The sequence below is a fragment of the Peromyscus maniculatus genome, chromosome 3 (assembly GCF_049852395.1).
Source record: "Peromyscus maniculatus bairdii isolate BWxNUB_F1_BW_parent chromosome 3, HU_Pman_BW_mat_3.1, whole genome shotgun sequence".
NCBI classification, from domain to species: domain Eukaryota; kingdom Metazoa; phylum Chordata; class Mammalia; order Rodentia; family Cricetidae; genus Peromyscus; species Peromyscus maniculatus.
In genome coordinates, this window is record NC_134854.1 from 162,288,068 (window position 1) to 162,303,467 (window position 15,400).

Here is a 15,400-nt window from a genome sequence, read left to right on the forward strand (position 1 = left end):
CCAGTCCTCCCGAAGCAGAGTTATCAACTGGAACCCAAATGTCTTTATTCCTGAGCCTAGGAGAGACAGTTCTCAAATAAACCATCACAACTTGATTTGGATTTTAAAGTGAACCTTGAATTTTATTAATTCCAATGTTATAGCAATAGTCACACTTTACAACTTTCTATATTCTTTTCACTTATTTATTTGTTTGAGGGTGAGGAACTACAGCAGAGGGTATAGGAGAATTTACAAGAGATGGTTTTCTTTCTTCATCCCAGGAATCAAAATTATCATGTCAGACTTGGTGGCAAATACCCCTTTCCACTGAGCCATCCAGTTGGCCCTTGTTAAATCATTTTACTCTGAGATGATTTTGAAATTTAATAACCAGGTGCTCTGAGGACCCATGAGTAAAATGAACACTGGACCAAAGAGGCCACCTGCATATGAGAAGGCAGTCTGTTGAACTGTAAATACGGCATCCATTTTTAAATGTATTTTGTTTTATTATCAGTAGTTTACATTGGGGTTGCCACAAACTAGGCAAGCACTCTACTACTGACATAGAGTTCTGTCTCCACAAAGGGCCTTTGCAAGGTCTGCCTTTCTCAAATACTGGTTTTTAAGAAAGACTTTCATGCCCAGTCTTGAATTACTATAAAAAAAGTTCGAACCATCTTTGCTACAAGATTTTTAATAACTTCACTAAATGTATCAGTGCTCTAAACAAAGTAATTAAATGTTTGACAAGAGTAATAAAAGAAGGGATACAAAACAAGAGGCCACACATTATGAGAAGTCATATTTTGGAATCAGCATATCTCAAAAAAAAAAAGTTTACAACTCCTAAATAGACATAGACATGTGCAGATGTCTTGCATGTAGAAAGGATAATTATTCAATGTGACACAACAAAGATGCATATTTTCAGCTCTAAATACTTCCAACATTAAAGCATAAATTTAATGAAATTGAACAGTGTTTTTAGGAATGGACAGTTTTAATACTATTTGAAGATATGTGGGAAATACTCACAGGCTTATATTGAGTTAAAAGAGAAAATGCTCTTTGAAAATGAAGACAGCTTTAAAGTTCAGTGTGGGGTCACCATAGTCTTCCCTGCAAAAAATCTTAAGTGCTACCCTGAAGTTCTAAAAATGCTATCAGTAAATATTTTTATAATGAGTAAAATAATTTTTGAGGTCCTTAAGGATAAGAAAAGAGTTGTCATAGAATTCTCACAATTAAAGAACCAATTGCACACTCTGTCATGGGCTTGTGCAGGCCAATAGAAAACTCATTACAGCTTAGTTTTCAGTTCTCTGTCATTCTCAACCTCAGGACTTCTGTGCACATCCACACACTCACTTTTCTTCTCTGTGAGCTTTGTCTCTGCAAGTTCAGTTTCTGAAGAGTCAGTTTCCCCAGGGAGTTGGCGCTTCCTCATGAGTTTTAGAATGAAGACTGCTGGGAGAAGGCTCAATCCTCTTAGTACTGCAGGCACGCCAATGTAAATGTTCCTATTGAAAACAACTGATCTGTATTAATATAACTCTTAATGCATTCAGTGAAAGCTAACCTTTAATATTCTTACAGATCATTTATTGTTCAAAGAAAAACATCAGGTGATTATTTTGCCCATTTAATTTATATAATCTATTTGCTAAATATGTAATTCTTTAGATTTGCTGAACTTGTCCAAGTTAAGCATGAAGACTGTAAAACTTTCTTGATATTAGTTAAATTTCCCTTTCAGCATTTATGAGAATAACTTTTATACTGTTATAAGCATCTGTTCTTTGTATATTTGATAAAATATGTCTTCAGTTTTCTGGACTTAATGTGTTTGGGAAATAGGTATTGTGACATGTACATTTCTAAATAACTATGAAAGCATTCTTTCATGTTCTTAACATGGTTATAGGAAAATATGGTGTGATGGATAGGGCCATCAACTTTATACAATCTAGAATCTCCTGGGAAGGAAGTTTCAGTGAAGGCCTGTGTGGAATATGTTGGCCAATAAACATGTCTGAGGGAGATATTTTGGTTACATTATTGAGTTGAGAAGAACTAGCACACAGTGGGTGGCACCATTCCTTAGACAAGAAATCCTGAACTACTTTAGCACAGAGAAAATGATCATAGCTACATCTACAGTGGGAAAATATAAATATGTTATATATGTGGAGATGTTTAAAACCAGATACAACAGTCTAGAAATACAGTTGAGTATTTTTTTTCTAGATGGGATAGATTAACATATATCTTAGTTTATTTTCATGCCACTGTTATAAAAGACCCTGTCAAAACCAATTTGAGGGAGAAATGGTGAATTTGCTCACAATTCTAGGCTACAGTTTTCCATTCTGGGGATGTCAAGGCAACTGGAGCTTTGTCCAACATAGATACACTGACAGAAGTAGATGAGGCCTTCAACACTTTTACTATAGGCACGCCAGGCTGAGAATGGGATAGTAGCCACCCCAGCCATACACATTCGTGGACAGGGAAATAGCCAGCACTTTTTCTTTCTCAGAATTTTTCAGTATCCTCCTCACCCAGAAACAGACAGAACTGGGTCATACCTTCAGAGAGACAAAATTCCTTTTGGCTGAAGGGGTTTTACAAGAAAGGAGGAGCACAGTGCAGTCTGTAGCAAACACAGGTTCTCTGTGGGCTTTTTGGGGCCTCCTGCCCTATAGGGACATCAAGGTAACAGCCTAAGTCTGGCTCAAGATCAGCCCGTCATGACCTCTGTGCGTAGGTCAGCAGGGAACCCACAGTTCTTTCCTATAGTGTTAGTGACAGGGGCCTGTGAAGCACGAGAATGGTGGGGACCATGCAGGTAACTGCCTTTAGTCTAAACAGCAGCAATGCCCGGATCTCAGAGGCCAGGTCCCCTGGTCTGCTGGCTCTTGAGGTTAATGGTTTCAGTTATGTGTATGTGTGACAGCATCCTCCCCCTTTGTGAAACTCTCAGCCGGTTTGTACCACAACTGCTCTACTGAGCCATGTAATGTCCATGAGGCAGCCAACCACTAAGTGCAGTGGAGCATCTGTGGGTTCTCAGAGATGAGACCATCAGTCAAATTCAGGTAGCAGGCCCCTTCTCAAGGAGGCCCCTGGTGACAACACCTGGCATGCTGTTAAACTGCAAGGGCCGTCCACAGATTTGGGTTCTAATTATATCAGGCTGTAAGCATGAGAGGGCTGTGACATTTCCAGGAGCTAGAACGTCAGAATCCCTGCTGCTTGAATGTGCTGGGACTGCCATACTGACCCCTGTGGAAGGGAAAAGTCCTTCTCTCTGTTCATAGGTATGGGATGGTGGGAGCCAAGAGATTTGTTTCCACCAACAGTGCCATTGGTCTCTGGAACTTGCTGTCCTGTTTATCTCCAGTGTTCTGCCATGCTAGCTCAGCTCCAGATGCAGCTCTCCCCCTACTGCTCCAGGGCCTCTACACAGACACCTGCTCCATTTTAAAAGTATTATGAAGGGTTAGGTTAGGAAACCCACTCATGCTTAATTGTATCAAACACTTTAGAAATAAGAAATATTAGAATACATAATAAGGAAGTTATACCATCCACATGCATTCTAAAAATGAAGCCAAATGTTTTCTTATCATTAAAGAAAGTGTTAGATATGAATGAGGACAGTTTATGCACTACAAAAGTAGGTCTCAAAAATTATCTTTACCTGAAGTTATTCGTATCATACATCCTGCACGCCCCTGGTTCTCCACATTTCAGAGTCCCCCAGTGTAAACAGGTTCTGTCTATCAAAGCACCAAAGTAAATAGGTGCTGGAATGGCAGCTGCAGTGACAAGAGAAAGAAAAACAGCCCATTGCCAGGAAGAGAGAAGAGAGAGAGAGAGAGATGTGTTATTTTATTTAGAAGTACCTCCATTCAGTATTAAATAAAAAACAGTATACCAAAATATGAATCAATGCCTCTCCACTTTTAGAAATTATAATTTAATGTAAAGTTTCTAGATCACAACAAATAAAACAATGTAAAAAATGCTAGTAAAGCATTCATTGAGTTTATAACCATGGTCCCATGTATTTTTTCTAATGCCTTGTGCTAGTTTTCTGTACATCTGACTACCAAAAACATTTCCTTCTTGTTTTATTCTTGAACCTACTAAGAGATGAAAGGTGTAATTAAGTATAGATAAGCTTTGGAAAGACAAGGGGAAATATTTTTCACCTCTGCAGTTACCTCATTCTCAGACTAATTAAAAGTTGCCATTTCAGAACACAGGGGCTTTAAACTGGAGTTCAGCGTTATGTGGACAGAGCACATGTATGTTAAACATACCACAAGGGCGTTGTAATTTCCTGAATGTGGACAGCTGGGATACTGCAGATCCAGAGACAGATTCTCGTTTCTTCTCTTTTGTATCATGCATTGGCCTTCCCTGTGTCTGCCCTCATGTCCATCCATAACTATCACAGGGAGCCTTTGAGGAGATGTGGTGACTGAACAGGTCTCTATTCTCCATGCACCCAAACCCTAAGAATGCCATCAGATAGCACCTCACCCTACAGCAGAGAATTCCCTGCTTTGCTGTCACCAACCTAGCTGACATTCCCTCAGATGTATTTGAGAGGTGCCTTATTCATGACTTCCTGTGTTCTCCAACTATAAACATCACTAATGTCACCATGTTGAAAACTGATATTTGGGTGACCTGAATCTGTGTTCACATTGTGGTCACTCATATTTGATCCCAGAATAAAACCTCTTATTCCCTGTAAGGTGAGGGTTGTGTTTTGGGTTAACAAGATAGTTGTTATCTTTTTATTCAGCAAAAATTAACTTGTTTACTAAGTACTTAGTATAGTATTGGTCTGATGTGTTATGAAATTGTTCATACCAAATACTCTTGTACAAAATGCATGTAATCCAATTCCAAGTGACTTCTCTTCAGACTTGATACTCCTGAAAAATACATACACATAAATAAAAGTACAACAAGCAAACCCGTGTCTGTCCTAGCATCCTTCCGATGACCATCATAGTTCATGATCCTAATGGTTAAGCTTTTCATCCTGTGGTGAGGACAGTATAGCTCCACTGCTAAGCTCACCCAGAGGAAGGCATATGACTTCTGAAAGTTGTCCTGGGATCTCCACATATCTAAAGCACACACACCACACTGAATGTTTTTTAAAATCATACATTGAAACATCAATGAGTCACATTTTTCACATCCAGTTACAGAATCAACTTCAGAAAGTAAGACAATTGAGAAAGACTATGAAGCATGGAAATGGGAACAGGCATTCAGTAAACATGAGAGCATATCTTGAGAGTGCTTGGAAGTTTTAACAGAAGAGTATAACTGCTCACATGCCCTTCACCTATGACCATCCTCCTCTATGAGGAAAACTCAATCTTATCAACTGAGCATGCTGCTCTGGAACAGAGGTACCTGGAGTAGTGAAGGAGAAAGCAGACTCCATGTAGCCATATCAGTTGAATCAGCCTGGAGCATTATGGGGTGAGAGACAGCACAGCCAAATCTCCCTCACTTGTAAGAACCAGTAATACTTGATGCATTTATCTGTGCCTGAACCTATGAACAAGGCATATACCACATCTCCATTTGTGTGAATATAAGAATAGTATATGATACCACGGAAAATTAATATATATATATATATACATATATATATATCCTAATATATATCATATTCCACTATAGGCTATGATGGGTAGAAACAAGGGAACGAAAGAACCACGGGAGGGAAGCAAAGGAAAGAGGAGGAAAAAGAGAGGATGGGAGAGAAAAGGAAAGGAGAAGAGTGAAGAGCAGAGGAGAGGAGGAGGGGAGGGGAGGGGAAAGGAGGAGAAGAGAAGAGGAGAGGAGATAAGAGAAGGGAAAAGAAGAGAAGAGAAGAGAAGGGAAGGGAAGGGAAGGGAAGACAGGTGTGAGGAGAGGGGAGTGGAGGGAAAGAGAGCAGAGGAGAAGGGAGGAGAGGAGGGGGAGGGCAGAGGAGAGGTGAGGAGAGGAGGGGAAGGGAGAGGAGAGGAGAGATTGAGGGAAGAATAGGAGGGAAGTGAAGAAGGAAAGGGAAAGGGATTTGGGAATGGAGGAGGAGAAGGGATGGGATAGAAAGGGATTCTGGGCAAGGTAACAGAAAAAAGCACAGGGAAGGGAAGGGAGGAGGGAGAAGCTTGGTCCATCCTATAAGGATAAAATGTTATGAATCGCACATCATAGTTAGCTTGACTTTGCTTCTAAATTCCAGTGAGACAAGAAAGAAGGCTTCAGCTGTTTTCCAATTGTTAGTGGGTGTGAAATTTGCTAGACTGGAAAGAACACCTGCTAACTATGAAAAACCTTGAAATGTGGCTCTGCTCTTCCTCACTTCTTTTAGAAGTTTCAGTGTCAAATATTGCATTAACGTACTCCTGTTTAGAGAGAAGAATAGGAGGGAAGTGAAGATTACAATAAACCTATTATTGTATTCATGTATTCTTGTACCTCATTGTTAGAGAGTAGCTGCAATTGCACTCACCTATATTGGTTAGATAGTAGCTATTATTGCATTCATGTTTTTTGTTAAAGACAAGTTGAGCTCAGGATGTCAGGGAGTCTGGTCACTTTTACACAGAGGATTTCACTCTCAGCAAATTAGTTAGCCAAGCCTAGGAAGTGAATGCTAGACAACTCCTCTCTCCCTGCCAAAACAAGATGTCCCTTAATGCGGGCTTAAGACATAAAGAGAGAAAAAAGAAAAGGGCCAGAAGGAAAATTCCAGAAAACTTTAAATTACTGTTAAATATAGCAATGCTCAATATAAGAATATTGATAAGGTATCTCAGAGCACTGAGGTTCTGAGAACGATGACTCCAAGAGCCTTTCTTGGGAAATGGAATTTTAATAACTGACCAAAAAATCTAAATGGCATTTGGGGTGCTCAGTGTGTAAGGTTGCTTGCCACAAAGGCTAGATGACCAAGAACCCAGGAACATATGTAAAAAAATAGATAAAAAACTCAATTCAGGAGCATGCATCTGTAACCCCAGCATTCCCATAGTGAAATAGGAGAAAACAGAATTGCTTGGGAACTTGAGGGCCTGGCATGCTGGAGTACACAGCCAGGACAGCAGCAGAAGAAAGAAGAGAGACCCTGCCTCAAAACAAGAGGAGCAGAGAACGGATTCCCCAATACTGTCTTCTGACCTCCCTGTGCTCTTAGTGGCACTAGGAGCCCACACCACACACACACACACACACACACACACACACACACACACACACACACATACACACACTCACTCACATACACACACACCACAGACACACACACACATACACACACTCACTCTCTCTCTCTCACACACACACACACACACACACACACACACACACACTTACCACACACACACTATTTACTCACATATGCACATACTACTGAGAAGGAAAGAGAGAAAGATAAATGAAAGACTTACTTATTACCTAAGAAAAACCATATACCCAGGAATGGCTGCTACGGAGTGGATGAGACTGCCAATTAGTGCCAGTGTGAAAAAGTACTTCAGCATGATAGTGCAGTCATGGCCTTTTTCACACAGCCCGAGGACTGCAGATGCGTTTCCTGAAGACCCAATGCAGCTGCAGTTTTGAAACACCTGTCAAAGAAAGCAAAGTCCCATTTAAGAGAGAAAAATATTGGGCATAAACCTTCAATAGTTTCTACAGGACCAGTTAGACCAAAATGGAGCGTGTTGGGGCCAATGATATGACTCAGAGTAAGAGCACTCATCCAGAATGAATGAGGACCAAGTGGAGCACAAAGTTCATTAAATAATAAATATAGAGTAAAACAGAGGTTAGTTTCCCCCTTTACTTCCTTCCTTTTCATTTTGGTATCTTTGAATTCTATCATAAAATATAAAGGGGTAGATTTAAAATACTGGTACATTCTTCTAAACACGTGGAATAAATTTTCAAAAAAATCAATTATCCTAAATACTTATATTTATTTTCTTGTTTGTTTTGTTTTTCCTGTAGGTGTGTTTACGTGTGTGTGTGTGTGTGTGTGTGTGTGTGTGTGTGTGTGTGTGTGTGTCTGTGTGTGTGTGTCTGTGTCTGTGTGTGTGTGTGCCTGTCTATGTGTGAACACATGTGTATCATGGCACACATGTAGAAGTCAGGGGATAAGTTATGGGACTTCGTTCTACTCCTCTACCTTGTAGGTCTCTAGGATGATGTTATGATGGCAAGGCTGGTGGCAAATGCCTTTACTCACTAAGCCAACATTTCAACCTGCAAATAATTTTTTTAAAAAGTCAATAAATACTGTTTTGTTTTGTTTTGACCCGAGTACTAAGTACTAAGACAGCATGTGTTTCAGAATGCTGATGGAATAGCTAGGTGCTTACTAATAGTCATGTCCCCAAGAAAAAGAGTTTATTTTAACAATGAAGTCAAATCTTGTTTGAGTTGTTACGTTTCTTAGTCTGAATAAGAACAAAATTTATATTTCACTTTGATTACCAACCAAGTCTGTAAGTATTATAACAAGTTTAAGACAAGGAAAATGCTTAACTATTTCCTGCTAAACCATCAGGAGGAGATGGCACAGTCTATAGAGTCCTGCACCAGCATGAGGACCGGAGTCCAGGTCCCAGCACACATGAGAAAGATGCATGTGTGGAGGATGTGTGTGCAACACTGGTGCTCTGAAGATGGGAGCATGGACTCCCTGGGGATCACTGGCCAGGCAGCCTAACAGAATAGGCAAATTCCAGGCCATGAGATCCCATCTCAGAAGCACAAAGTGGGTGGGACCTGAGAGTCAACAGCTGAGGTTGTCTTCTGACCTCCATGTGCACAAGAACTTGCATACACACACACACACACATACACACACACACACACACACACACACACGACTACAATAAATAAATAAATAAATAAATAAATAAATAAATAAATAAATAAATAAAGACATTCATGATACCAAAAGATAAGTTTTCTGCCTGTCTCAACTACATAGCTAGTTTGAGGTCAGCCTGGGTTTCATGAGATCCTATCACAAAAGGGGCAGATTTTTTAAAGTTGTAATTTTTATGTTTTCTTATGTGTCTGCTTCTCTCTCTGTGTGTATACAAGCAGGAGCATGTGGGTGTCTGAGGAAGGCAAAAGAGAGTGTCAGATTGCCAGGAGCTGGAGTTGGTCAATGCTCCAAGTGGGTGCTGGGAAGAAAACAGGTCCTCTGAAAGACCAGCAAGTGCTCTTAACAGCTAAGCTAGCTCTACAGCCCAGCCAGAGCATTTTAACTCCAATCATTTGAATAATGGTCTCAACTGCTTTGAAATTACAAAATAATTCTCAGGTCTCAACTGCTTTGAAATTACAAAATAATTCTCAGGTCTCAACTGCTTTGAAATTACAAAATAATTCTCAGACTCTGTCAAGATTTTATATAACGTCTAGGAATTATAAGGTCAGGTATAAATATATAAAGGAAATTTAGTTATTCATAAAATATATTAATTTCTTTTTAGCATGGACTAAATTTTGCTTTATAGCAGATGTAGGCTTAGATCATAGCACATATTAGTGTGGCACAGAAAACATCAGCCCAGATCACTGAAAGGGTGTTTACCATGTTGATTCCTGTTCCAACAGACTTCTCACAGCCTGCAAGGCAGGCTGACATGTATGCTAGGCCATTCTCTCCACACACTGGGTCCCACGTTTTAGTTAAGCAGTTACACCTTGTGTTGCAGTCAGCAAGGACATTATTCTCCACGTACAAAGGCTGCTGGATTCTGAAATGATTTTAAACAATGTTAGGGACACTGAAAAGCTACCCAAGCACCACTTTGTTTCCTTCTCTTCATTTCAGCATGTACACACACACACACACACACACACACACACACACACACGAGAGAGAGAGAGAGAGAGAGAGAGAGAGAGAGAGAGAGAGAGAGAGAGAGACACAGAGAGACTGAGACAGAGAGAGAAACATTTCAGAAATACTCCAAATATCAATGTGTGGTCTCTGTACTATGATTTGGTGACACAAGTTATCTGCTCTGGTGGTCACACAACTGCTTTTTCAATTACTTCAGAAACAAACATTCAGTGCCTACCATATAGAAAAATACTGTGATATTACAGTTAAAAATGAAGATGGTAATCTCTCATTGACCTCCATGATGGGAAATAATGAAAGAGGGCTGGGAACAAAATCTGTGTTTCCATTGCTAAGATAGATGCTTCATTTAGCCCAGAAAACAGAGTGGTTTGCGTGACCAGACATGCTGTTCTTAGATATAGAGAACTCAACAATTAGAATGGGATATAAGAGGATAATGTGGGAGTCTAGAGTCTGAATTCACATTCTGTCACTCAAACAGTGTAAAGTCAGCAGGACTGGAGATGGAGTCAGTACATACAGCTCTACTTTGGCATTGTGGAAGGAATTTTCTGTAAACTCATTAATTCCCCATTTCTATTTTCACATCTAAAACATGAACAGAATAATTACTTTCTTAAAAAGAGATCCAAATCAGTGATTATATGTGTGTATGTATATATAGTTATTTATGATTTTATATTTGGAATTATTCAAATCTTATGATTCATAAGAATTTTGAAAGGAAATTTTCTTTTAATCTCTGTCTCTCTCTCTCTCTGTCTCTCTCTCTGTCTCTCTCTCTCTCGTGTGTGTGTGTGTGTGTGTGTGTGTGTGTGTGTGTGTGTGTGTGTGTAAGCACACATGTATAATGACAGCATGCATATGGAGGTCAGAAGATATTCTTCTACCTTGTTAGAGACAGAGTTCCCAGATGTTCACTGCTGCAAATGTCATACTAGCAGGCCCATGACCTTTCAGGTTTTCCTGCTTGTGCCTCTCATCTCACATGAGGAGTGCTGGGATTACAGACACTCTACCCACATTCAGAGGGCTTAGTGTGGTCCCCTTCAGGTTCCCCAGCTGTCAGTCCAAAGCTAATGAGCTCCCACTAGCTTGGGTCATCTATCTCTGTGGTTTTTCCCACCATGATCATGATCCCCCTCTCTCCTATAATCCTTCCTCCCTGTGTTTAACTGAACTCTAGGATCTTGGCCAAGTGCTTGGCTGTGGGTCTCTGCATCTGCTTCCATCAGTCACTGGATCTAGGTTCTATGATGACAATAGGGGTAGACACCATTCTGAGTACAGGGGGTGGGAGACAGCTGAGTGGCTTGATGTGTTTGTGGGTTCCCTGGCAATGGGACCAGGACTTAACCTGGGTACACAAACTGGCTTTTTAGAACCCATTCCCTATGGTGCAATGCCACACTCAGCCTTGATGCAGCAGGGAGGGGCTAGGTTGGGCCTGAACTTGATATGCAAGCCTGTGTTGACTACACAAGGGAGGCCTTACTCCCTATGAGGAGAGGGATGGAGTGGGATGAGGGGATATGGAGGGGAGTGAGAGAAGGGAAGCAGGGGGAGCAGGGAACAGGGATTGGTATGTAAAAGTAAAGATTTTTTTTTTAATAAAAAACCCTAGATACTCTAGCATGTCAAGCTGTAGGTGAGTTCTAGGGATCTGAACTCAGGTCTTCCTGCCTGCTCAGCAAGCACTTTACCACTGAGTCATCTCCCCAGCCCTTTGAAAGGAACCTGCAAGTTTATCCTTTTATAATCATTTCAACTGATTGGTTGGTTGTATAATTGCCCCCTAAGCAAAGTTTTAAATTTCCCATGCTATGCAAAATATGACCAGACATTCCTTAAAATGCAAAATCTAAGTCTACACAATACATGAGATATAACTATACCAGTGACATATGTAAATATATTCTTTTGCTGACATACCATGTATTCAATTCAATTATGCTAGATTTGTGCCTATTGTAGAAACCTCTGAAGGCTCACTGGCCTGTATTGTGTACTTTGAATGCTATCTGTTTATGGAGTACAAAATACATGGATAATTTAGGTTGCAAAGCTCTAGATTATTTTCTTTATTGCACTTTAAAGTAGACTAGGGTTTTACCATGATAACCATCCATATGTATGTGAAATCATAAACTTACTCTCTAGTCATCCCCAGACTTATTTAATAAGCTTATAACTTATATACGTTGGTATAAGATTGATGGATGGGAGAAAAATTAAAGATAACCATGGATCAATACCAATAAGTTGTAACAAAATGATATGGTCATACAGAATTCTTCAAGAAAATGGACTAGCTCTTCTAAAAAATATTATGATCTTCATTAGGAAACATACCCATCATAAGAGGTAGTTAAGCCAACAACTGGGAAATTATCACAGGTTATTAAGAAGTAAAAGAAAAATAGAAGGAATTCAGTCAGGGTTAGGCAGAAAGCTATGTATGCTGCTTTCTTCATAGAAGTCTTGAACTTCTTCATAATCAAGCCACCAATTACATATCCAAGAAATATTGGAGGTAAGGTATAAAGACCTATGAATGCAAGTAAAATAGCATTTTTAGAAGACAGCAGGAAAAAGTGTTACCAATTTGTCTCAAATATCTTACTTAACAAATTATTTAGCTCTAATATACAGTGATCTTAACCCCTACTCATTCACATGTTACTATTTTGTACAAAGAGGTTTTCAAATGTCCTATAATGTCACTTTAAAAAGTATTGGCGTTTATTTAATCATAGGCATTAGGTTGTAAACACCTGATAAGCATCACAAACATATACACACATAAACGAATGCATGCATGTACATGTCTACGACATTCTATTTTTCATGTAATTACCCCTCTGTTTAGTGGTAAATTGACTCAGCTCTGGGTGATTTTGAAGGTAGTAGCTGAGTCGATGCTTGTCAAGTGTAGAACATTTTGTGCATTGTTTATTCTGCCCAGCATTATTGCTTTCTGAGTCTCCTTCCTCAGCAACAATTGAAGAAAAAAAAGGGAAGAGAAAATCCTGGCTAGGTTGCATTTATACACCAGCACCAGGCTTGGAAGAATCCATCCATCCTTTGAGCTCCTTAACGTTGCATTTGATTTTATACATCTGAGGGTAGGGACTGGAATTTGGACTTTCAGAGATCCTTAAATAATGTGGATCCTGGCAGCCTATGATCATCAGTTATTAAGAGTAAAATGAACCCAGAAAAAAAAATCCAAATTTGGGTAGGATCCCTGGATTTAGAGTACTAGTAAGAAAATCAGAGTGTGGCTGCACAAAATCCTCAGACCACCTGGGGACCAAGCAACTAAATGAGGAGTAATTTGGAAGGCAGGGCTTGAAGCACAGAAGTAAAATCTAGAAGTAAGATACAGAATCCCAGTGAGTTAACTCTGTATTCTTCTTTGAATTAGCATACTCTTGAAAATTGACTGATATGAGCATCCCCCAATATTTCCATAATGATGACAATTTTCATTCTGATTGGAGAATAGAGAGGATATTTCTGGCCTCTTCCTTTCTTCTTTCCTTGGAGACTACAAAGAATAAATTTATAAGAATAGCCCAGCAGATTTCAATTCTGTTGTAGTTTACTATTTACATTATCTTACTGTTTCTCTTATCCTTGGGATTCTGTTTGTCATGTTCTTGTGGGAGGGGAAGTGCTATTGAAGAAATAATGAGACTTCATACCTATGAGAAAGACTATCTCTGCAATTGATTTTCCATACTGCTGTTCCAGGTATTTAGGCATGAAGGTAATAATAATGACAATTGCGTTGAGGTGGAGCACACTTAGGAGGATAAAAAGCATGTAAATCGAATTGCAGAAGAGGCTCTTCATGAATGGCAAGAAATCTGAAACAAGAGTACCAAGATCATCAAGCTAACTTGGCCTTGCATCTTGTGTCCAGTGTTCTAAAATCTTCTCACAGATTCTGTGGGGTAGCACAAATGCATTTGATAGATACATTTTACCTCTTTGAGTATCATTGTTTAAGTCACTTCTACAAGTTAGTGACACAACTGGCCATGTAAGAATCAGAACCCAACTGTGCCATCAAGCAAAACAATAAGTAGATGGAATCCTGTCTGTGGCTGTACAATTTCATTTGCTTTTCTCTTTTCCTTCTATTAATATCCTGTATTCACTAGAGAGTGACTCGTCTGTTCTCTGGAATCTGTAAGGGACTCTCTGATTAAATTGAGTTCAGACACTGAACTCCTTTGTACAAGAACAGAGAAGCTAAAAGCTTAGGAAGGCTCTAGAAATCTTGCTGAGTCTCAACCAACCACAGCATCCCTGCAGCACTTCACAATAGAACATTCATTCGAAGCACCTACTGATATTTTTAAACATCTCAACACAAGGGTCTCACTGTAAGGAATGCTGACTCACTTGGTGTAAATAAAGCTCCAACTGATATAACCAGAACTCCTTCTTGTTTAAAAAGCTGAGGGTCAGGTTTGTAGCCTGTCTCTACTAAATGGATTGGATCTCACTGAAAATAATTTGACAGAAATTCACACTTAAAAGTCACTCTCCTTTTCTTGTTGTTGTGGTCTGAAATAAAGTGCCCCCCACATAGAGAGTGGTACATAGGGAGGTATAGGCATCATTGGAGTAGGTGTGGTCTTATTGGAGGAAGTATGACATTGTGGAGGTAGGCTTTGAGGTATCCAATGCTCAAGCTACACTGAGTGTGACACAGACTGCTTCTACAACCTGCAGATCAAGATATAGAATTCTCAGCTCCTTTCCAGTACCATGTCTGATTGCATGCCACTCACCATGACAATATGTTTTAAGCCTCTGAACTGTAAGCAAGCCCCAATTAAATGTTTTCCTTTCTAAGAGTTGCTATGGTAATGGTTTCTCTTCTCAGCAATAGAAACCATAACTAACAAAAGTTGGTATCAGTGATGGGAGTATTGCTGTGATACAATAGACCATGTGTTGTTGTTTTTTTTTTTTTTTTTTTTGGAGGAATATGACTTTAGGACTATGGATTAGAAAAGTAATTGAATGATATAAATTCGGATTAATGGGCCATCCTAGTAGGAACATGAAAGACAGTGGTGTCAACAGTTATTTAAACCCTGGGGCACAGGCTCTAGGGGTTTCAGAGAAACATTTTAGGATGTTACCTAAATATCATGTGATATTTTGGTGAAGAATGTGGATGCTTTTTGCCCTTGTCCATAGAATCTGCCTGAGACTAAAGTGAAGAGATGTGGATTAATTCTGTTGGCAGAGGAAATCTCAATACAACCTAGTATAGACTCTGTAAATGAACAAGCTGAGCAAGTGAGAAACACAAAACATCGATTGCAAGAAAGGGCTCCTGGAAGTGGAAAGGGGCTATGTCCTGTGCTCAAGGAGATAAACAGATAAAGAAATGATATAGAGGGAGTAGTGACTTCAGGACAACAACCCACCCAGCTAATCTTCCAACTTGTGGAAAGGAATTAAAGAAAAACTTACGTA

General features: G+C 39.6%; 1 protein-coding gene across 6 annotated transcripts in view; it reads right to left on the reverse strand.

The window, feature by feature from the left end:
- Nucleotides 1-482: 482 nt before the first annotated feature.
- Nucleotides 483-15,400, reverse strand: part of LOC121820837 (solute carrier organic anion transporter family member 1A5-like) — a 47,093-nt gene continuing 32,175 nt past the window's right edge. For 3 of the 6 annotated variants that reach the window (XM_076568218.1, XM_076568219.1, XM_076568220.1), the window contains 7 exons: nucleotides 13,606-13,770; nucleotides 12,251-12,446; nucleotides 9,620-9,785; nucleotides 7,465-7,637; nucleotides 4,873-4,937; nucleotides 3,689-3,806; nucleotides 483-1,505 (listed from right to left, as the gene is read on the reverse strand). In XM_076568218.1, coding sequence (XP_076424333.1) covers nucleotides 1,286-1,505; nucleotides 3,689-3,806; nucleotides 4,873-4,937; nucleotides 7,465-7,637; nucleotides 9,620-9,785; nucleotides 12,251-12,446; nucleotides 13,606-13,770 — 1,103 coding nt within the window. In that variant the 3' untranslated portion in view covers nucleotides 483-1,285. The remainder of the gene's footprint in view (nucleotides 1,506-3,688; nucleotides 3,807-4,872; nucleotides 4,938-7,464; nucleotides 7,638-9,619; nucleotides 9,786-12,250; nucleotides 12,447-13,605; nucleotides 13,771-15,400) is intronic. The other 3 variants (XM_076568215.1, XM_076568216.1, XM_042274265.2) reach the window with 1 other exon arrangement.